General features: G+C 43.6%; 1 protein-coding gene across 3 annotated transcripts in view; it reads right to left on the bottom strand.

The window, feature by feature from the left end:
- grip2b (glutamate receptor interacting protein 2b) overlaps window positions 1-17,516 on the bottom strand; it is a 234,409-nt gene that overhangs the window by 45,778 nt on the left and 171,115 nt on the right. For 2 of the 3 annotated variants that reach the window (XM_014168262.2, XM_014168261.2), the window contains exons 19-20: window positions 9,325-9,513; window positions 8,352-8,508 (exon numbers count right to left, since the gene is read on the bottom strand). In XM_014168262.2, coding sequence (XP_014023737.2) covers window positions 8,352-8,508; window positions 9,325-9,513 — 346 coding nt within the window. The remainder of the gene's footprint in view (window positions 1-8,351; window positions 8,509-9,324; window positions 9,514-17,516) is intronic. The other variant, XM_045705195.1, reaches the window with a different exon arrangement.

Below are 17,516 nucleotides of genomic sequence, written 5' to 3' on the forward strand. Positions count from 1 at the left end.
ATGCAGTGCCTCAGACCACTGAAATGCAGTGCCTCAGACCACTGAAATGCAGTGCCTCAGACCACTGAAATGCAGTGCCTCAGACCGCTTCACCACTCAGGAGGCCCGTTTCTCTTATTTTCTCTCTGCATTGCTGGAAAGGGCCCATAAGTCATAATTTCACTGCAAGTCTACACCTGTTGTTTACAAAGCATGTGACAAATACAACTGTATTTTATTTGATGGCATCACAGTGAGCTGGCTGGTGTGTCTGTGACATCAAGAACAACACGTGTTACATGTAACGTGTCGGTACATGAACATGTCCTCATGGTCTAACACTGCACCACTCGGGCTCTAGAGTAGCGCAGTGGTCTAAGGCACTGCATCTCAGTGCAAGAGGCGTCACTACAGTCCCTGGTTTGACTCCAGGCTGTATCACATCTGGCCGTGCCTAGGAGTCCCGTAGGGTGGTGCACAATTGGCCCAGCGCCACCTGGGGTTGGCCGTCATTGTAAATAAGAATTTGTTCTTAACTGACTTGCCTAGTTAAATACATTATTTTTTATTTTTTATGATGAAGTTGCTGTCAGCTTGGCTGGTGTATCTTTGGCAACACAGTAACCATTACAACTGAGCAGCCCTGAAAGACCACCACACAGCTATCAAAACTCCCACAGCTCACCAACAGGCCTTCAACAACAACAGCTGATGTAACAGCAGCGAGTCTGCTAAATGACTAAAATGTCAATGTAAATGTGCCGGTCAGGGGGAAAAGAAATGACCAAATGATGAACCCAAAGAACGATGCTTAAGGGTTGTTTGAGCAAAGAAAAGACAGGAGAGGAGAATGGTACGTGAAGCCCTACAGTGTGTATGACAGGAGAGGAGAATGGTACGTGAAGCCCTACAGTGTGTATGACAGGAGAGGAGAATGGTACATGAAGCCCTACAGTGTGAATTCACAGTTGTGACACTGAACACTTGAGACGAGAGAGAAATAGAGAGAGAGAGGGGGGGGCAGAGAGAGAGACAAAAACAAAGAGAGAGAGACAGGGACTGGGACACACACAGAGAGAGAGAGAGAGAGGGAGAGAGAGAAAGAGAGAGACAGAGACAGAGACAAAGACAGAGAGTTGAGACAGAGACAGAGAAAGAGAGTTGAGACAGAGAGTTGAGACAGAGACAGAGAAAGAGAGTTGAGACAGAGAGAGAGTTGAGACAGAGAGTTGAGACAGAGAGTTGAGACAGAGACAGAGAGTTGAGACAGAGAAAGAGAGTTCAGACAGAGAGAGAGTTGAGACAGAAACAGAGAGCTGAGACAGAAACAGAGAGCTGAGACAGAGAGAGAGTTGAGACAGAGATTTGAAACAGAGACAGAGACAGACAGTACAAACAGAGACAGACAGTACAGACAGAGACAGAGACAGAGAGTTGAGACAGAGGCTAAGAGGTACGTGAACAAATAAAACAAATAAAAAAGACAGGCTTTCAATCTTTACAATTTTTGAATGTTTTAATGACATCGATGTATTCTAATAGCTGATATAAATCTTCTATATGTTAGATGCTAAGTGGGTTGATGCAGGTTATTACCAGAAGCCAAGCTGTGGCTGTAGTGTAAGTTTGATTTAAGACAGCAAGACTGAAACGTGTTGGATAATGGAACCATTAGTTCAACAGCTCCTCCTCGTTCACTTCCTGGTGCTACAAGAATAGTATAATACATCACAGCATATTACAAAGCCTATTATTATTATATTATACTGTTGAAGCAGGACCAACTCAATGGCCTTGTGATTAGAGCATCCGCCCTGAGATTGGGAGTTCGACCCCCCGGCCATGTCATACCAAGACTTCGCTTGGCACTCAGCTTTAAAAGTGGATAGGTTGGGGGAATGGGCCTGCGATAGACTAGTGTCCTCTCCAGGGAGTGTATCAAACTGCCTCACGCTACAGAAACAGGAGATAGACTAGTGTCCTGTCCAGGGAGTGTATCAAACTGCCTCACGCTACAGAAACAGGAGATAGACTAGTGTCCTGTCCAGGGAGTGTATCAAACTGCCTCACGCTACAGAAACAGGAGATAGACTAGTGTCCTGTCCAGGGAGTATATCAAACTGCCTCACGCTATAGAAACAGGAGATAGACTAGTGTCCTGTCAAATCAAATCAAAGTTTATTTGTCACGTGAGCCGAATACAACAGGTGTACAGTCGTGACCAAAAGTTTTGAGAATGACACAAATATTAATTTCCACAAAGTTTGCTACTTCAGTGTCTTTAGATGTTTTTGTCAGATGTTACTATGGAATACTGAAGTATAATTACAAGCATTTCATAAGTGTCAAAGGCTTTTATTGACAATTACATGAAGTTGATGCAAAGAGTCAGTATTTGTGTAACCGATGTTACATTGGGGCCGTGACCCGGATCATTGGTTGCTGCGGGAAAGGAGGAGGTCAAATAGGGGGGGGGGGTGAGTGTAACCGATGTGAAATGGCTAGTTAGTTAGCGGTAATAGCGTTTCAATCAGTGACGTCACACGCTCTGAGACCTGAAGTGGTTGTTCCCCTTGCGTTGCAAGGGCCGCAGCTTTTGTGGCGCGATGGGTAATGATGCTTCGTGGGGTGTCAGTTGTTGATGTGTGCAAGGGTCCCTGGTTCGAGCCCAGGTTGTTACATTGATGCTGTTGACCCGGATCATTGGTTGCTGCGGAAAAGGAGGAGGTCAAATAGGGGGGGGGGTGAGTGTAACCGATGTGAAATGGCTAGTTAGTTAGCGGTGGTGCGCGCTAATAGCATTTCAATCAGTGACGTCACTCGCTCTGAGACCTGAAGTGGTTGTTCCCCTTGCGTTGTTGATGTGTGCAAGGGTCCCTGGTTCGAGCCCAGGTTGGGGCGAGGAGAGGGACGGAACCTACACTGCTACATTTGCAGTGTTGACCCTTCTTTTTCAAGACCTCTGCAATCCACCCTGGCATACTGTCAATTAACTTCTGGGCCACATCCTGACTGATGGCAGCTCATTCTTGCATAATCAATGCTTGGAGTTTGTCAGAATTTGTGGGGTTTTGTTTGTCCTCCCGCCTCTTGAGGATTGACCACAAGTTCTCAATGGGATTAAGGTCAGGGGAGTTTCCTGGCCATGGACCCAAAATATCGCTGTTTTGTTCCCCGAGCCACTTAGTTATCACTTTTGCCTTATGGCAAGGTGCTCCATCATGCTGGAAAAGGCATTGTTCGTCACCAAACGGTTCCTGGATGGTTGGGAGTAGTTGCTCTCGGAGGATGTGTTGGTACCGTTCTTTATTCATGGCTGTGTTCTTAGGCAAACTTGTGAGTGAGCCCACTCCCTTGGCTGAGAAGCAACCCCACACATGAATGGTCTCAGGATGCTTTACTGTTGGCATGACACAGGACTGATGGTAGCGCTCACCTTGTCTTCTCCAGACAAGCTTTTTTCCGGATGCCCCAAACAATCAGAAAGGGGGATTCATCAGAGAAAATGACTTTACCCCAGTCCTCAGCAGTCCAATCCCTGTACCTTTTGCAGAATATCAGTGTGTCCCTGATGTTTTTCCTGGAAAGAAGTGGCTTCTTTGCTGCCCTTCTTGACACCAGGCCATCCTCCAAAAGTCTTCGCCTCACTGTGCGTGCAGATGCACTCACACCTACCTGCTGCCATTCCTGAGCAAGCTCTGTACTGGTGGTGCCATCCCGCAGAATCAACTTTAGGAGACAGTCCTGGCGCTTCATGGACTTTCTTCACAACAATTGAACCGCTCTCCTAAAAGTTCCTGATGATCCGATAAATGGTTAATTTAGGTGCAATCTTACTGGCAGCAATATCCTTGCCTGTGAAGCCCTTTTTGTGCAAAGCAATGATGGCGGCACGTGTTTCCTTGCAGGTAACCATGGTTGACAGAGGAAGAACTATGATTCCAAGCCCCACCCTCCTTTTGAAGCTTCCAGTCTGTTATTCGAACTCAATCAGCATGACAGAGTAATCTCCAACACTCACACCTGTGTTAACGAGAGAATCACTGACATGATGTCAGCTAGTCCTTTTGTGGCAGGGCTGAAATGCAGTGGACATTCTCTGGGGGGGATTCAGTTAATTTGCATGGCAAAGAGGGACTTTGCAATTAATTGCAATTCATCTGATCACTCTTCATAACATTCTGGAGTATATGCAAATTGCCATCATACAAACTGAGGCAGCAGACTTTGTGAAAATTAATTTTTGTGTCATTCTCAAAACTTTTGGCCATGACTGTAGACCTTACATTGAAATGCTTACTTACAGGCTCTAACCAATAGTGCAAAAAAGGTATTAGGTGAACAATAGGTAGGTAAAGAAATAAAACAACAGTAAAAAGACAGGCTATATATAGTAGCGAGACTACATACAGACACCGGTTAGTCAGGCTGATTGAGGTAGTATGTACATGTAGATATGGTTAAAGTGACTATGCATATATGATGAACAGAGAGTAGCAGTAGCGTAAAAGAGGGGTTGTCGGGTGGTGGGCAGGACACAATGCAGATAGCCCGGTAGGTCAATGTGTGGGAGCATTGGTTGGTCGGCCCAATTGAGGTAGTATGTACATGAATGTATAGTTAAAGTGACTATGCATATATGATAAACAGAGAGTAGCAGCAGCGTAAAAAAGAGGGGTGGGGGGGGCACACAATGCAAATAGTACGGGTAGCAATTTGATTACCTGTTCAGGAATCTTATGGCTTGGGAGTAAAGACTGTTGAGAAGCCTTTTTGTCCTAGACTTGGCACTCCGGTATCGCTTGCCATGCGGTAGTAGAGAGAACAGTCTATGACTGGGGTGGCTGGGGTCTTTGACAATTTTTAACATTAACCTACGCTCTGGTAATTCTATAGTCTATAGGTGGGAACATTAACCTACGCTCTGGTAATTCTATAGTCTATAGGTGGGAACATTAACCTACGCTCTGGTAATTCTATAGTCTATAGGTGGGAACATTAGCCTACGCTCTGGTAATTCTATAGTCTATAGGTGGGAACATTAACCTACGCTCTGGTAATTCTATGTCTATAGGTGGGAACATTAACCTACGCTCTGGTAATTCTATAGTCTATAGGTGGGAACATTAACCTACGCTCTGGTAATTCTATAGTCTATAGGTGGGAACATTAACCTACGCTCTGGTAATTCTATAGTCTACAGGTGGGAACATTAATCTACGCTCTGGTAATTCTATAGTCTATAGGTGGGAACATTAACCTACGCTCTGGTAATTCTATAGTCTATAGGTGGGAACATTAACCTACGCTCTGGTAATTATATAGTCTATTGTGGGGAACATTAACCTACGCTCTGGTAATTCTATAGTCTATAGGTGGGAACATTAACCTACGCTCTGGTAATTCTATAGTCTATAGGTGGGAACATTAACCTACGCTCTGGTAATTCTATAGTCTATAGGTGGGAACATTAACCTACGCTCTGGTAATTCTATAGTCTATAGGTGGGAACATTAACCTACGCTCTGGTAATTCTATAGTCTACAGGTGGGAACATTAATCTACACTCTGGTAATTCTATAGTCTACTAGGTGGGGAACATTAACCTACGCTCTGGTAATTCTATAGTCTATAGGTGGGAACATTAACCTACGCTCTGGTAATTCTATAGTCTATTGTGGGGAACATTAACCTACGCTCTGGTAATTCTATAGTCTATAGGTGGGAACATTAACCTACGCTCTGGTAATTCTATAGTCTATTGTGGGGAACATTAACCTACGCTCTGATAATTCTATAGTCTATAGGTGGGAACATTAACCTACGCTCTGGTAATTCTATAGTCTATAGGTGGGAACATTAACCTATGCTCTGATAATTCTATAGTCTATAGGTGGGAACATTAACCTACGCTCTGGTAATTCTATAGTCTATAGGTGGGAACATTAACCTACGCTCTGGTAATTCTATAGTCTATAGGTGGGAACATTAACCTACGCTCTGGTAATTCTATAGTCTATAGGTGGGAACATTAACCTATGCTCTGGTAATTCTATAGTCTATAGTGGGGAACATTAACCTACGCTCTGGTAATTCTATAGTCTATAGGTGGGAACATTAACCTACGCTCTGGTAATTCTATAGTCTATTGTGGGGAACATTAACCTACGCTCTGGTAATTCTATAGTCTATAGGTGGGAACATTAACCTACGCTCTGGTAATTCTATAGTCTACTGTGGGGAACATTAACCTACGCTCTGGTAATTCTATAGTCTATAGGTGGGAACATTAACCTACGCTCTGGTAATTCTATAGTCTATAGGTGGGAACATTAACCTACGCTCTGGTAATTCTATAGTCTATAGGTGGGAACATTAACCTACGCTCTGGTAATTCTATAGTCTATAGGTGGGAACATTAGCCTACGCTCTGGTAATTCTATAGTCTATAGTCGGGAACATTAACCTACGCTCTGGTAATTCTATAGTCTATAGTCAGGAACATTAACCTACGCTCTGGTAATTCTATAGTCTATAGGTGGGAACATCAACCTATGGTAAGTCTCTCCATGTTGTGTAAACCTGCATCAGAGACATCATGTGATAGTTTAAGAGCAGTTAATTTTAATTTAAAAAAAAGTTTTTCAATTGAACATGTATTTAACTAGGCAAGTCAGTTAAGATCAAATTCTTATTTACAATGACGGCCTACACCGGGAAAACCCGGACGATGATGGGCCAATTGTGTGCCACCCTATGGGACTCCCAATCATGGCCGGTTGTGATACAGCCTGGATGGTAGAGTACACATGGGGCCAGAGCCTTAGAGGAGGTGCTAAGAGGAGGCTGATACACTCATACATTACCCTCTCCACTAGTGACTTAGTGATAATGACGTCACAAGCAGCTCTGAGGCCTTGAGCACACAACTAGAGGTAAAATCCAATCTCAGGCAGAAACAATGACGTGACTTTTTTGCAGCCCTATCTGTGAGTCCAGCTTTAGGTGGGTTTGATGTCACGAAGGCTGCACAGGACTTTGTGGACTAACATGAAGCACCTAGTCTAAGGCGTTCTGAGTTCATGACTATGAGTAGTTCATTTTTGCAACCTGCAAAATGCCTGGTACTGTTATGGGGTATTCAGACATGAGTCTGTGGGTCTCAGTGATATCTCTGAGTGAGAGTCTGTCTCACAGTGAGTCTTACCCTGAATGTGTGTCCTAGTCATCTTTATTGAAGCCCCCATCGCTCGGTGATCATTATAACATTCTATGTAACGTACCACTGACTCAGAGGCATCATAGTGGACAGTTAAATGACCCTAAGTGGCAGGGACAGTTCATGACACTCAGATGTTTAGTGATGGCGACATCACAAGCAGCTCTGAGGTCACACAGCTACACTATTAGAAAAGAAGGTGCTATCTAAAATCTAAAATGGTTCTTCGGCTGTCCCCATAGGATAACCCTTTGAAGAACCCTTTTGGGTTCCATGTAGAACCCTTTCCACAGAAGAACCAAAAAGGTTTCTACCTGGAACCAAAAAGGGTTATCCTATGGGGACAGACAAAGAACCCTTTTGGAGCCCTTTTTTCTAGGAGTGTAGAGGCAAATAGAGCAGAAAAGCTGCACTCTCGTGGCTCAGAAGCAATAAGCCTACATTTCAGAAATACCAAAGTTTCGACTGCAATCTGCCTTCATCAGAATTTAACGGCTGTGCTGTCATGAGGGTTGCACAGGTCCTTGTGTAATATCTAGAAAAACCCTGCAACCTGCAAATATGGGATACTGTCATTGGCCTTCCATCGACCGGATACTGTTATGGGGACTACAATTGTTTCAACCTGCAAACACCGGACACTGTCCTGGGTTCTTCCATTGTTGCTAACTGCAAAGACCTGGTAAAGTCATTGGGTTTCCCATTGAAGCAACCTACAAAGACGGATACTGTTATGGGGCCTACCATTGTTTCAACCTGCAAACACCTGATACTGTCACGGGTTCTTCCATTGTTTTCCAAGAATTCCCAGGTTTTCTAGAAATCCTGGTTGGAGGATTGTTAATTTTCTACTTATTGCTTCCTGATTCCAGGAATCTTCCAACCAAGATATCTGGAAAACGTAGGAATTTGGGGAAAACGTACCAGAAATTTCCAACACTAGTTGCAACCTGTAAAGACCTGCTACTACCATGAGATCTCCAGTCCACCGTGAGTCTTACCCTGAATGCGTATATGAGGTGTGCATATCACCTACACACTTTACAGTGTCCACAGTAAGTACAGTATACAAGGAGGGGTGAGATGTGAGGCTTGAGGCTTGAGGATGTCCTGAAATGTACACCGTACAGGGGGTATCCACAGTGAGTCTTACCCTGACGGTTTGTCCCAGTCGTCTTCACTGAAGCCCCCGTCACTAAAAGGGTAGTTCTTACTACGGCGGGCCGGGGGTGGGGGGCTGTTCCTTTGCTTGGCACTCCTCCACTCATGGGGGTGCAGGGCGATGCCTGCTGCCTGGTGGATGTAGGTTCCTGCAGAGGGAGGGAGAGAGATGGGCCATATAGAGTTAAATAGACACAACATAGAAAGAGAGAGAGAGAACATGCTCTACACAAACGAGACAACAAATGGAAGGACCATGAGAAAGAGGTGGATAGGGTATAATAAAACAACTATATTTCTATTTTTCAACCTGTATAAGCAAACATGGACGATAGCATCATGGCTGAGGTAGTCCGGACCTGGTCTTCCCATAGACATCCTGTATAGGCCTACCACTGGTCTTCCCATAGACATCCTGTATACGCCGACCACTGGTCTTCCCATAGACATCCTGTATAGGCCTACTGTACCACTGGTCTTCCCATATACATCCAGTATAGGCCTACTACTGGTCTCCCTATAGACATCCTGTATAGGCCTACCACTGGTCTCCCTATAGACATCCTGTATAGGCCTACCACTGGTCTCCCTATAGACATCCTGTATAGGCCTACCACTGGTCTCCCTATAGACATCCTGTATAGGCCTACCACTGGTCTCCCTATAGACATCCTGTATAGGCCTACTGTACCACTGGTCTTCCCATATACATCCTGTATAGGCCTACTACTGGTCTCCCTATAGACATCCTGTATAGGCCTACCACTGGTCTCCCTATAGACATCCTGTATAGGTCTACCACTGGTCTCACCTTGGCTGCCGTAGCAAGTGTAAATTCCTGAGCCATCCCAGGACTACGTTATAACACCATGTATAGGTCTACCACTAACCCTAGCTTCAACCCTGGCCCTAACCATAACCATAACCCTTCCACACATTTCACCATGTCTACCACTAGTCTTTACCCTGGCTTCCGTAGCCGGCGTCAATGCCGGATCCGTCCCAGGACTCCATGGCAGAGTCCACACTGGGTATGGTGGTGGAGTAGATCTCTGACAGCTTGTTGGTCTTCTGAGAGTCTGTCATGTCTGATATGTCCTCTGTGTCACTCAAATCATTCTCCATCTCTCCATCCTTCTTCTTCTCGTCTGCTACTGAGGGAGGAAGAGGGAACAATCTATTCAGAGAACGGTCTTTGGGTCTTGTCGATACCACTAATTTACCAAATTTACCAGAATCTTCTGTCATTTTGGTAATTAACAGGTAATCTATGGTAAATTTGATAATTTACACTTGAATAACTTTAAAAAAGGCTCTCCCTCGCCCTCCCTTTGGCAAATCTGACAATAACTCTATTCTCCTGATTCCTGCGTACAAGCAAAAACTAAAACAGGAAGTACCAGTAACACGCTCAATAGACTGGAATATGTTCCGGGATTCATCCGATAAAATTGAGGAGTTTACCACATCAGTCACCGGCTTCATTAATAAGTGCATTGATGACGTTGACCCCACAGTGACCGTACATACAGTACATACCCAAACCAGAAGCCATGAGTTACAGGCAACATCCGCACTGAGCTAAAGTTTAGAGCTGCCGCTTTCAAGGAGCCGGACACTAATACAGAACGCTTATAAGAAATCTTACTACGACCTCAGACGAGCCATCAAACAGGCAAAGTGTCAATACAGGACTAAGATCGAATCCTACTATGCTCATTGAATGTGGCAGGGCTTGCAAAACTATCACGGACTACAAAGGGAAACCCAGCTGCGAGCTGCCCAGGTTAACATTCACTATGGCCGTGGAGCCATCTTGTTGCCCTCCAGTCCTGGTTAAGACCATAATGGCTCATAATAATGGGCGGAACGTAGCAAAAGGAATGGCATCAAACACCTGGAAACCATGTGTTTGATGTATTTGATACCATTCCACTGACTCCGCTCCAGTCATTACCACGAGCCCGTTCTCCCCAATTAAGTTTCCACTAATCTCCTTTGGTTAAGACTAACACTGACTCTTTTTATACAATTTTAGACCATTGATTAAATGTATTTGCCTTACCTGTTTTATAATAGTTTGTCATTCTGTGAATACATTTCCTTTGCGTATTAGCAATACCAAGTATCACAGATTTCAATATGCTCACTTAAAAGGTTATTTTGAGCAATGCAGAAACTGACAGCAGCTCTTTTTAAACGGAGGCTTGTAGAGGAAGAAAAAAAACTGTGCTTAGAATACCTGTTCTGACTCGTGAGCCTGTAAAGCAGCCTCATGGCCCTGTTGACTTGCAGAATCTTGTCTACCCTGCACTGTCTGGTGTGGAGCACACACGTGCCCCCATCAAATGTCTGTATGACATATTATGTGTGTGTGTTTATGTAATTAATTGATTGATTAAGTTAGTTAGTAAATCAATAATTAAGCCAATGTGTATATCGCTGATTCATGATCTATGTTAGGGTTCGTGCAGATATCCAAGGGTTTCTCACATTCAGAATATGACTGATGAGATAATAATACATTAATAAGTGACTGTAATCGATAAGATATGAAAATATCTGAAGAGTTATAATTCAGGAAATAGAAACTCTTTAAACATTTTACTGTGGTGCCCCGACTTCCTAGTTAAAGTTACATGATTAGTTTAATCGCATAATAAAATTACAGACAGAGAATTGATTTGATAAATTAACAGTCTTCACATTTAAAACTTCTTCGGGATCGTTGTCCCTTCCACAGGACAGTTGAGTTAACGTAGGCTAATGCGATTAGCATGAAGTTGTAAGTAACAAGAACATTTCCCAGGACATAGACATATCTGATATTGTCAGAAAGCTTAAAATCTTGATAATCTAGCTGCACTGTCCACTTTACAGTAGCTATTACAGTGAATTTTGAACATGAAAAGTTATTAATAAACAAATTAAGCACATATGGGCAGTCTTGATACAAAATTTGGAACAGAAAAGCAATTGTTTATTGGATCAGTCTAAAACTTTGCACATACGCTGATGCCTTCTAATGGCCACAATCTAAATTGCACCTGGGCTGGAATAATACATTATGGCCTTTTTCTTGCATTTCAAAGATGATGGTACAAAAAAAGTACAAAAGAACGGTTGTTTTTTTCTTTGTATTATCTTTAACCAGATCTACTGTGTTATATTCTATTACATTCCTTTCACATTTCCATAAACTCCAAAGTGTGTCCTTTCAAATGGTACCAAGAATATGCATATCCTTGCTTCAGGGCCAGAGCTACAGGCAGTTAGATTTGGGTATGTCGTTTTAGGCGAAAATGTAACAAAAGGGGCTAATCCTTAAAAGTTTTTGATGATAGTCAACGCTATGACATTAAACTAGGCAAGTCAATTAAGAACAAATTATTATTTACAATGACGGCCTACCAAGAGGCAAAAGGCCTCCTGCGGGGACGGAGGCTGGGATTAAAATAAAAATGTGGGACAAAACACACATCACAACAAGAGAGACACCATGACACCACATAAAGAGAGACCTAAGACAATAACACAACATGGCAGCAACACAACATGACAGCACAACACGGTAGCAACACTGTATGGTAGCAACACAGCATGGTAGCAACACAACATAGAAGCAGCACAAACATGGTACATTGTTAGGTACAGACAACAGCACGAAGGTCAAAAAGGTAGAGACAACAATACATCACGCGAAGCAGCCACAAGTGTTGTTAACAGTGGAAAAAGAGGGAAGAGCTAGTCGCATTAAAAGGGCTGGGAGATAAGGAAGTGTTTGATGGGCAAGGGGGCAAGGCTGAGTCAAATAAGGAATCTTGACTTAATGAAGTGGTGATTAAAGAGCTCAGCCATGTGCTTCTTGTCAGTAACAACCACATCATCAACATTAAGGGACATGGGCAGCTGTGAGGAGGGTTTATTCTCCAGGTCTTCCACCGTTTTCCAGAACTTCTTGGGGTTAGACCCACAGAGAGAGAACTGCAACCTTAAAGTAACTAATGTTGGCCTTCTGGATAGCCTGAGTACACTTGTTTCTCATATGCCTGAATGACAGCCAGTGAGCTTGAGTACACTTGTTTCTCATATGCCTGAATGACAGCCAGTGAGCTTGAGTACACTTGTTTCTCATATGCCTGAATGACAGCCAGTGAGCTTGAGTACACTTGTTTCTCATATGCCTGAATGACAGCCAGTCAACCTGAATATTTGTGTGCAGAGCCTTTCGCCAAATAGTGCTCTTGAGGTGGAGTAACTCTGCCAGATCGAACCAGGGGCTGAACCTGTTTTTAATTCTCATTTTCTTTATGGGGCCATGCTTGTTAACAATAGCACTGAAAAGATAAAAAAAATCAAGCTGATTCTATACCAATTTACAGAGGCCTGGTCATGAAGGAAGGCTTGCTCATTAAAGTTTTTCAGTAAGCATCTATGACAAATCAGGACAGGTCGTTTAACTGAGCAGCCATTACGAACACAGGCTGTAAAACAGTGATCACAAAGGTCATTACAGAAAACACCAGACTTAAACCTATCAGGATTATTTGTGAGCATAACATCAAGGAGAGTAGGCTTTTCTGGGTGCTTGGGGTCATACCTTGTGAGATTGGTAAAGATCTGAGAGAGATTTAGGGAGCCCCATTGTTTTAAGATTTGGTCAGGCAGTTTAAGCATGTCCCAGTTTAGGTCACCTAGCAGGACACATTCAGGGGCCAGGAGAGAGCTTAGGACAAGTAGGGAACAGGCCGGTGCTACAGCCAATAAAGCGAGAAAAAGGTTATAACCAGAAAGGTAAACGTCAGTGTTCAGAACACTCTTTCTTAATCATGTCTCAGTAATTACTAACACATCTGGATTGGAGCTGTGAACCCACACTTTCTATTGATCAATTAGATAACACGGTTCCAGTGTTAGTGATCAGAATACCCAAGCTTTTACGAGAGCACAAATCATCAGAGCACAAGTCAGAATTAGGGCTAGCAACAGTAGACAGGCCAGACTGTACTATAGCAACAGTAGACAGGCCAGACTGTACTATAGCAACAGTAGACAGGCCAGACTGTACTATAGCAACAGTAGACAGGCCAGGCTGTACTATAGCAACAGTAGACAGGCCAGACTGTACTATAGCAACAGTAGACAGGCCAGGCTGTATTATAGCAACAGTAGACAGGCCAGGCTGTACTATAGCAACAGTAGACAGGCCAGGCTGTACTATAGCAACAGTAGACAGGCCAGGCTGTATTATAGCAACAGTAGACAGGCCAGGCTGTACTATAGCAACAGTAGACAGGCCAGACTGTACTATAGCAACAGTAGACAGGCCAGGCTGTATTATAGCAACAGTAGACAGGCCAGGCTGTACTATAGCAACAGTAGACAGGCCAGGCTGTACTATAGCAACAGTAGACAGGCCAGGCTGTACTATAGCAACAGTAGACAGGCCAGGCTGTATTATAGCAACAGTAGACAGGCCAGACTGTACTATAGCAACAGTAGACAGGCCAGGCTGTACTATAGCAACAGTAGACAGGCCAGGCTGTACTATAGCAACAGTAGACAGGCCAGGCTGTACTATAGCAACAGTAGACAGGCCAGGCTGTACTATAGCAACAGTAGACAGGCCAGGCTGTATTATAGCAACAGTAGACAGGCCAGGCTGTACTATAGCAACAGTAGACATGCCAGGCTGTACTATAGCAACAGTAGACAGGCCAGGCTATACTATAGCAACAGTAGACAGGCCAGGCTGTATTATAGCAACAGTAGACAGGCCAGACTGTACTATAGCAACAGTAGACAGGCCAGACTGTACTATAGCAACAGTAGACAGGCCAGGCTGTACTATAGCAACAGTAGACAGGCCAGACTGTACTATAGCAACAGTAGACAGGCCAGACTGTATTATAGCAACAGTAGACAGGCCAGACTGTACTATAGCAACAGTAGACAGGCCAGACTGTACTATAGCAACAGTAGACAGGCCAGGCTGTACTATAGCAACAGTAGACAGGCCAGGCTGTACTATAGCAACAGTAGACAGGCCAGGCTGTATTATAGCAACAGTAGACAGGCCAGACTGTACTATAGCAACAGTAGACAGGCCAGGCTGTATTATAGCAACAGTAGACAGGCCAGGCTGTACTATAGCAACAGTAGACAGGCCAGGCTGTTCTATAGTAACAATAGATGGGCTAGGCTGTACCAAAACAACAGTAGACAGGCCAAGGTGTACAAGCATATTTCCAGATATCATCAGCGGTAATACAATCAGGGCACGGCAGAGGACAGGGAGAGCTCTGCAGTGTTGATTTTCTATGACATTTGAATGTGCATCAGATGGCAACAAGATCATACTGTACAGCAATTTCATCAGGTAACATGAATACAAAGCCGGCGAGAGGTGGTTAGAATGGGATGGGAGGCCAAAAGACAGTGTAACCAATAGAGAGTCAGAGTCGCGAGTGACGGAACAAACATTATCTGTCGGGTAAACAAGCAAGTTCATAGTCAACAAAGCAAACAGGAGTCACGAAGCAAACAGCACAAAGCACAAGAAAAAAACAAAATGGCTTGGGACTAGCTATTGTAAGTTCAAAGAGTCACTCTCCCCAACAAAATAACATGCGAGAGTAGCGCTCTATGAGTCCAGTAGGCTATACAAATTAAATTCAATAAAATAAATAAATAGCAGGCCTTTGCTAGTTAATTAAAGTGTTTCTGAGTAAAGCTCACATAATATGTTTCATAAGCTAATTAGCCTACATAAAAAATTCAGATTAGTCCAAAGATCAGAAAAAAAAATATATAATAATTCAGATGAGTTGAAAGCTCAGGGGAGAGGGGGGAGTGTGGCGGGGGTACCTGTACCAGACAGTGGGAGACAGGCCAGGGCAGACAGTGAACAGATCGCTGGGTGGGATACAAGCAGCAGTGCAGCAGGCAACAGGAGTAGGAGTCACACCCATTTGGGAATAGCTTTTGTCGGGAGGCTGAGTAGGAGAGGAGGCGTTCAACCTTACCAGACCGGTGCATGGTGGAGCAGATGAAGTGTCCGAAGTGAAACAGCTAAACGAAAAACGATGGGCGAAGACAAAACCAAGGCACAGGTAAAACTGCTAAATTCCAAAGCCAGATCAAATGACAATTCAAGTAAAAAGTGAAAGGTAAATTCTGTTCCAGTAGCGAACTTCACGCGGGCCTTAGACACTATCGACCATGCACAACTTCTACATTCTCTAAGCAGACTAGGCCCTTCAAAGCACATCTGGCTCTTAATCCGCAGCTACTGCATCAAACAGTCAGTACAGGCTGGGGTCCCTCAAGGCAGCGTCCTTGCCCCACTCCTGTTTGTTCTCTGCACTAGACAAACCTGATGCCATCTAGTGTTGAACCCATCCAAAATGTAGACGATCTGACCCTTTCTGAACATCTCTCTACCAGGCCAGATGCAAGCTTCTGTGGAAAACAGTCACAGCATGGGGTCAGACAAACTGCCTCACAGCCAATGCACTGAAAACCAAAGACATGGTTATTATCTTCAGGAAGTCTCAAAACAGATGGACTCCTCCTCCTGTTGTCCTGAACGGCAAGGCAGTGGAACGTGTGGACACCTTTAAGCTCCTTGGGGTGCAGCTCTCCTATGACCTCTCATGGGATGCCCATGTTAGATACATGCTGAAGAGGGCTCAGGCCAGGAGCGCTGGTCTTCAGATGTTCTGACCACACATACAGTACCAGTCAAAGGTTTGGACACACCTACTAATTCCAGAGTTTTTCTTTATTTTTACTATTTTCTACATTGTAGAATAATAGTGAAGACATCAAAACTATGAAATAACACATATGGAATCATGTAGTAAACAAAAAAGTGTTAAACAGAGATTCTTCATAGTAGCTACCCTTTGTCTTGATGAAAAACCCTTGAATGAGTAGGTTTGTCCAAACTTTTGACTGGTACTGTATATGACATTTACCTGTCCTGGAATATGCTCTGCCTATCCTGGAATATGCCTCACCTGTCTTGGAATATGCTTCACCTGTCCTGGAATATGCTTCACCTGTCCAGGAATATGCTTTACCTGTCTTGGAATATGCTTCACCTGTCTTGGAATATGCTTCACCTGTCTTGGAATATGCTTCACCCGTCTTGGAATATGCTTCACCTGTCCTGGAATATGCTTCACCTGTCCAGGAATATGCTTCACCTGTCCTGGAATATGCTTCACCTGTTTGGGCATGTCTCCCAAAGCTCCTGATGAAAGACATGGAAAGCCTTCAGAGAAGATGTTGACGTATCATCTGAATACCCTGAATGATACATTCCCTAGGCTGAAGGCAAAAAAAGACGAGGCCACAAGATGAGAGTTCACTTGACTACTGAAGGAGGGGACCCGTCCTTTTTTCTTGGCTCTGACCACAAAACCAAACCACAGCCAATCAGCTGTACAAAAAGACACCAGCTGAACTTTCTGCCTACAGCGTATAGACTTACCCAGTAGTGTAGCTGTGGTCATTTCTTCAATACGGAACTGGAATGTGCAAAGATAACTTAACTTTGAACCCCAAAATAAATCACTTTATAGATCACTAGTGTGTTTTTATGTACACTACCGTTCAACAGTTTGGGGTCACTTAGAAATGTCCTTGTTTTTGAAAGAAAAGCACATTTTTTTGTCCATTAAAATAACATCAAATTGATCAGAAATACAGTGCAGACATTGTTAATGTTGTAAATGACTATTGTAGCTGGAAATGGCAGATTTTTTATGGAATATCTACATAGGTGTACAGAGGCCCATTATCAGCAACCATCACTCCTGTGTTCTAATGGCACGTTGTGTTAGCTAATCCAAGGCCACTAGGAGTCATCTTATAAAATTAAACCTTGAAAGCTAACAAAATTCTGGTAGTTTACTGGTAAACTTTTTTTCAATTGCTAATATGCATTGGTCAAAACTGGAGTCACATTGTCAAAACTCTTCACACAGTCAGCGAAACAGAAGTGTACGTGGACCAAAATGTGAATAATTTTTCATTGCTTTCACACAAAATGCATTCAATGACCACATTCTCCGAAATCCATTAACTCTTTTCTCATTCATACTCTACCACCTGCAAAACTATATATTTGCAGCACATGTTTTCAAATGCT

This window comes from Salmo salar, chromosome ssa22, assembly GCF_905237065.1.
Source record: "Salmo salar chromosome ssa22, Ssal_v3.1, whole genome shotgun sequence".
NCBI classification, from domain to species: Eukaryota; Metazoa; Chordata; class Actinopteri; order Salmoniformes; family Salmonidae; genus Salmo; species Salmo salar.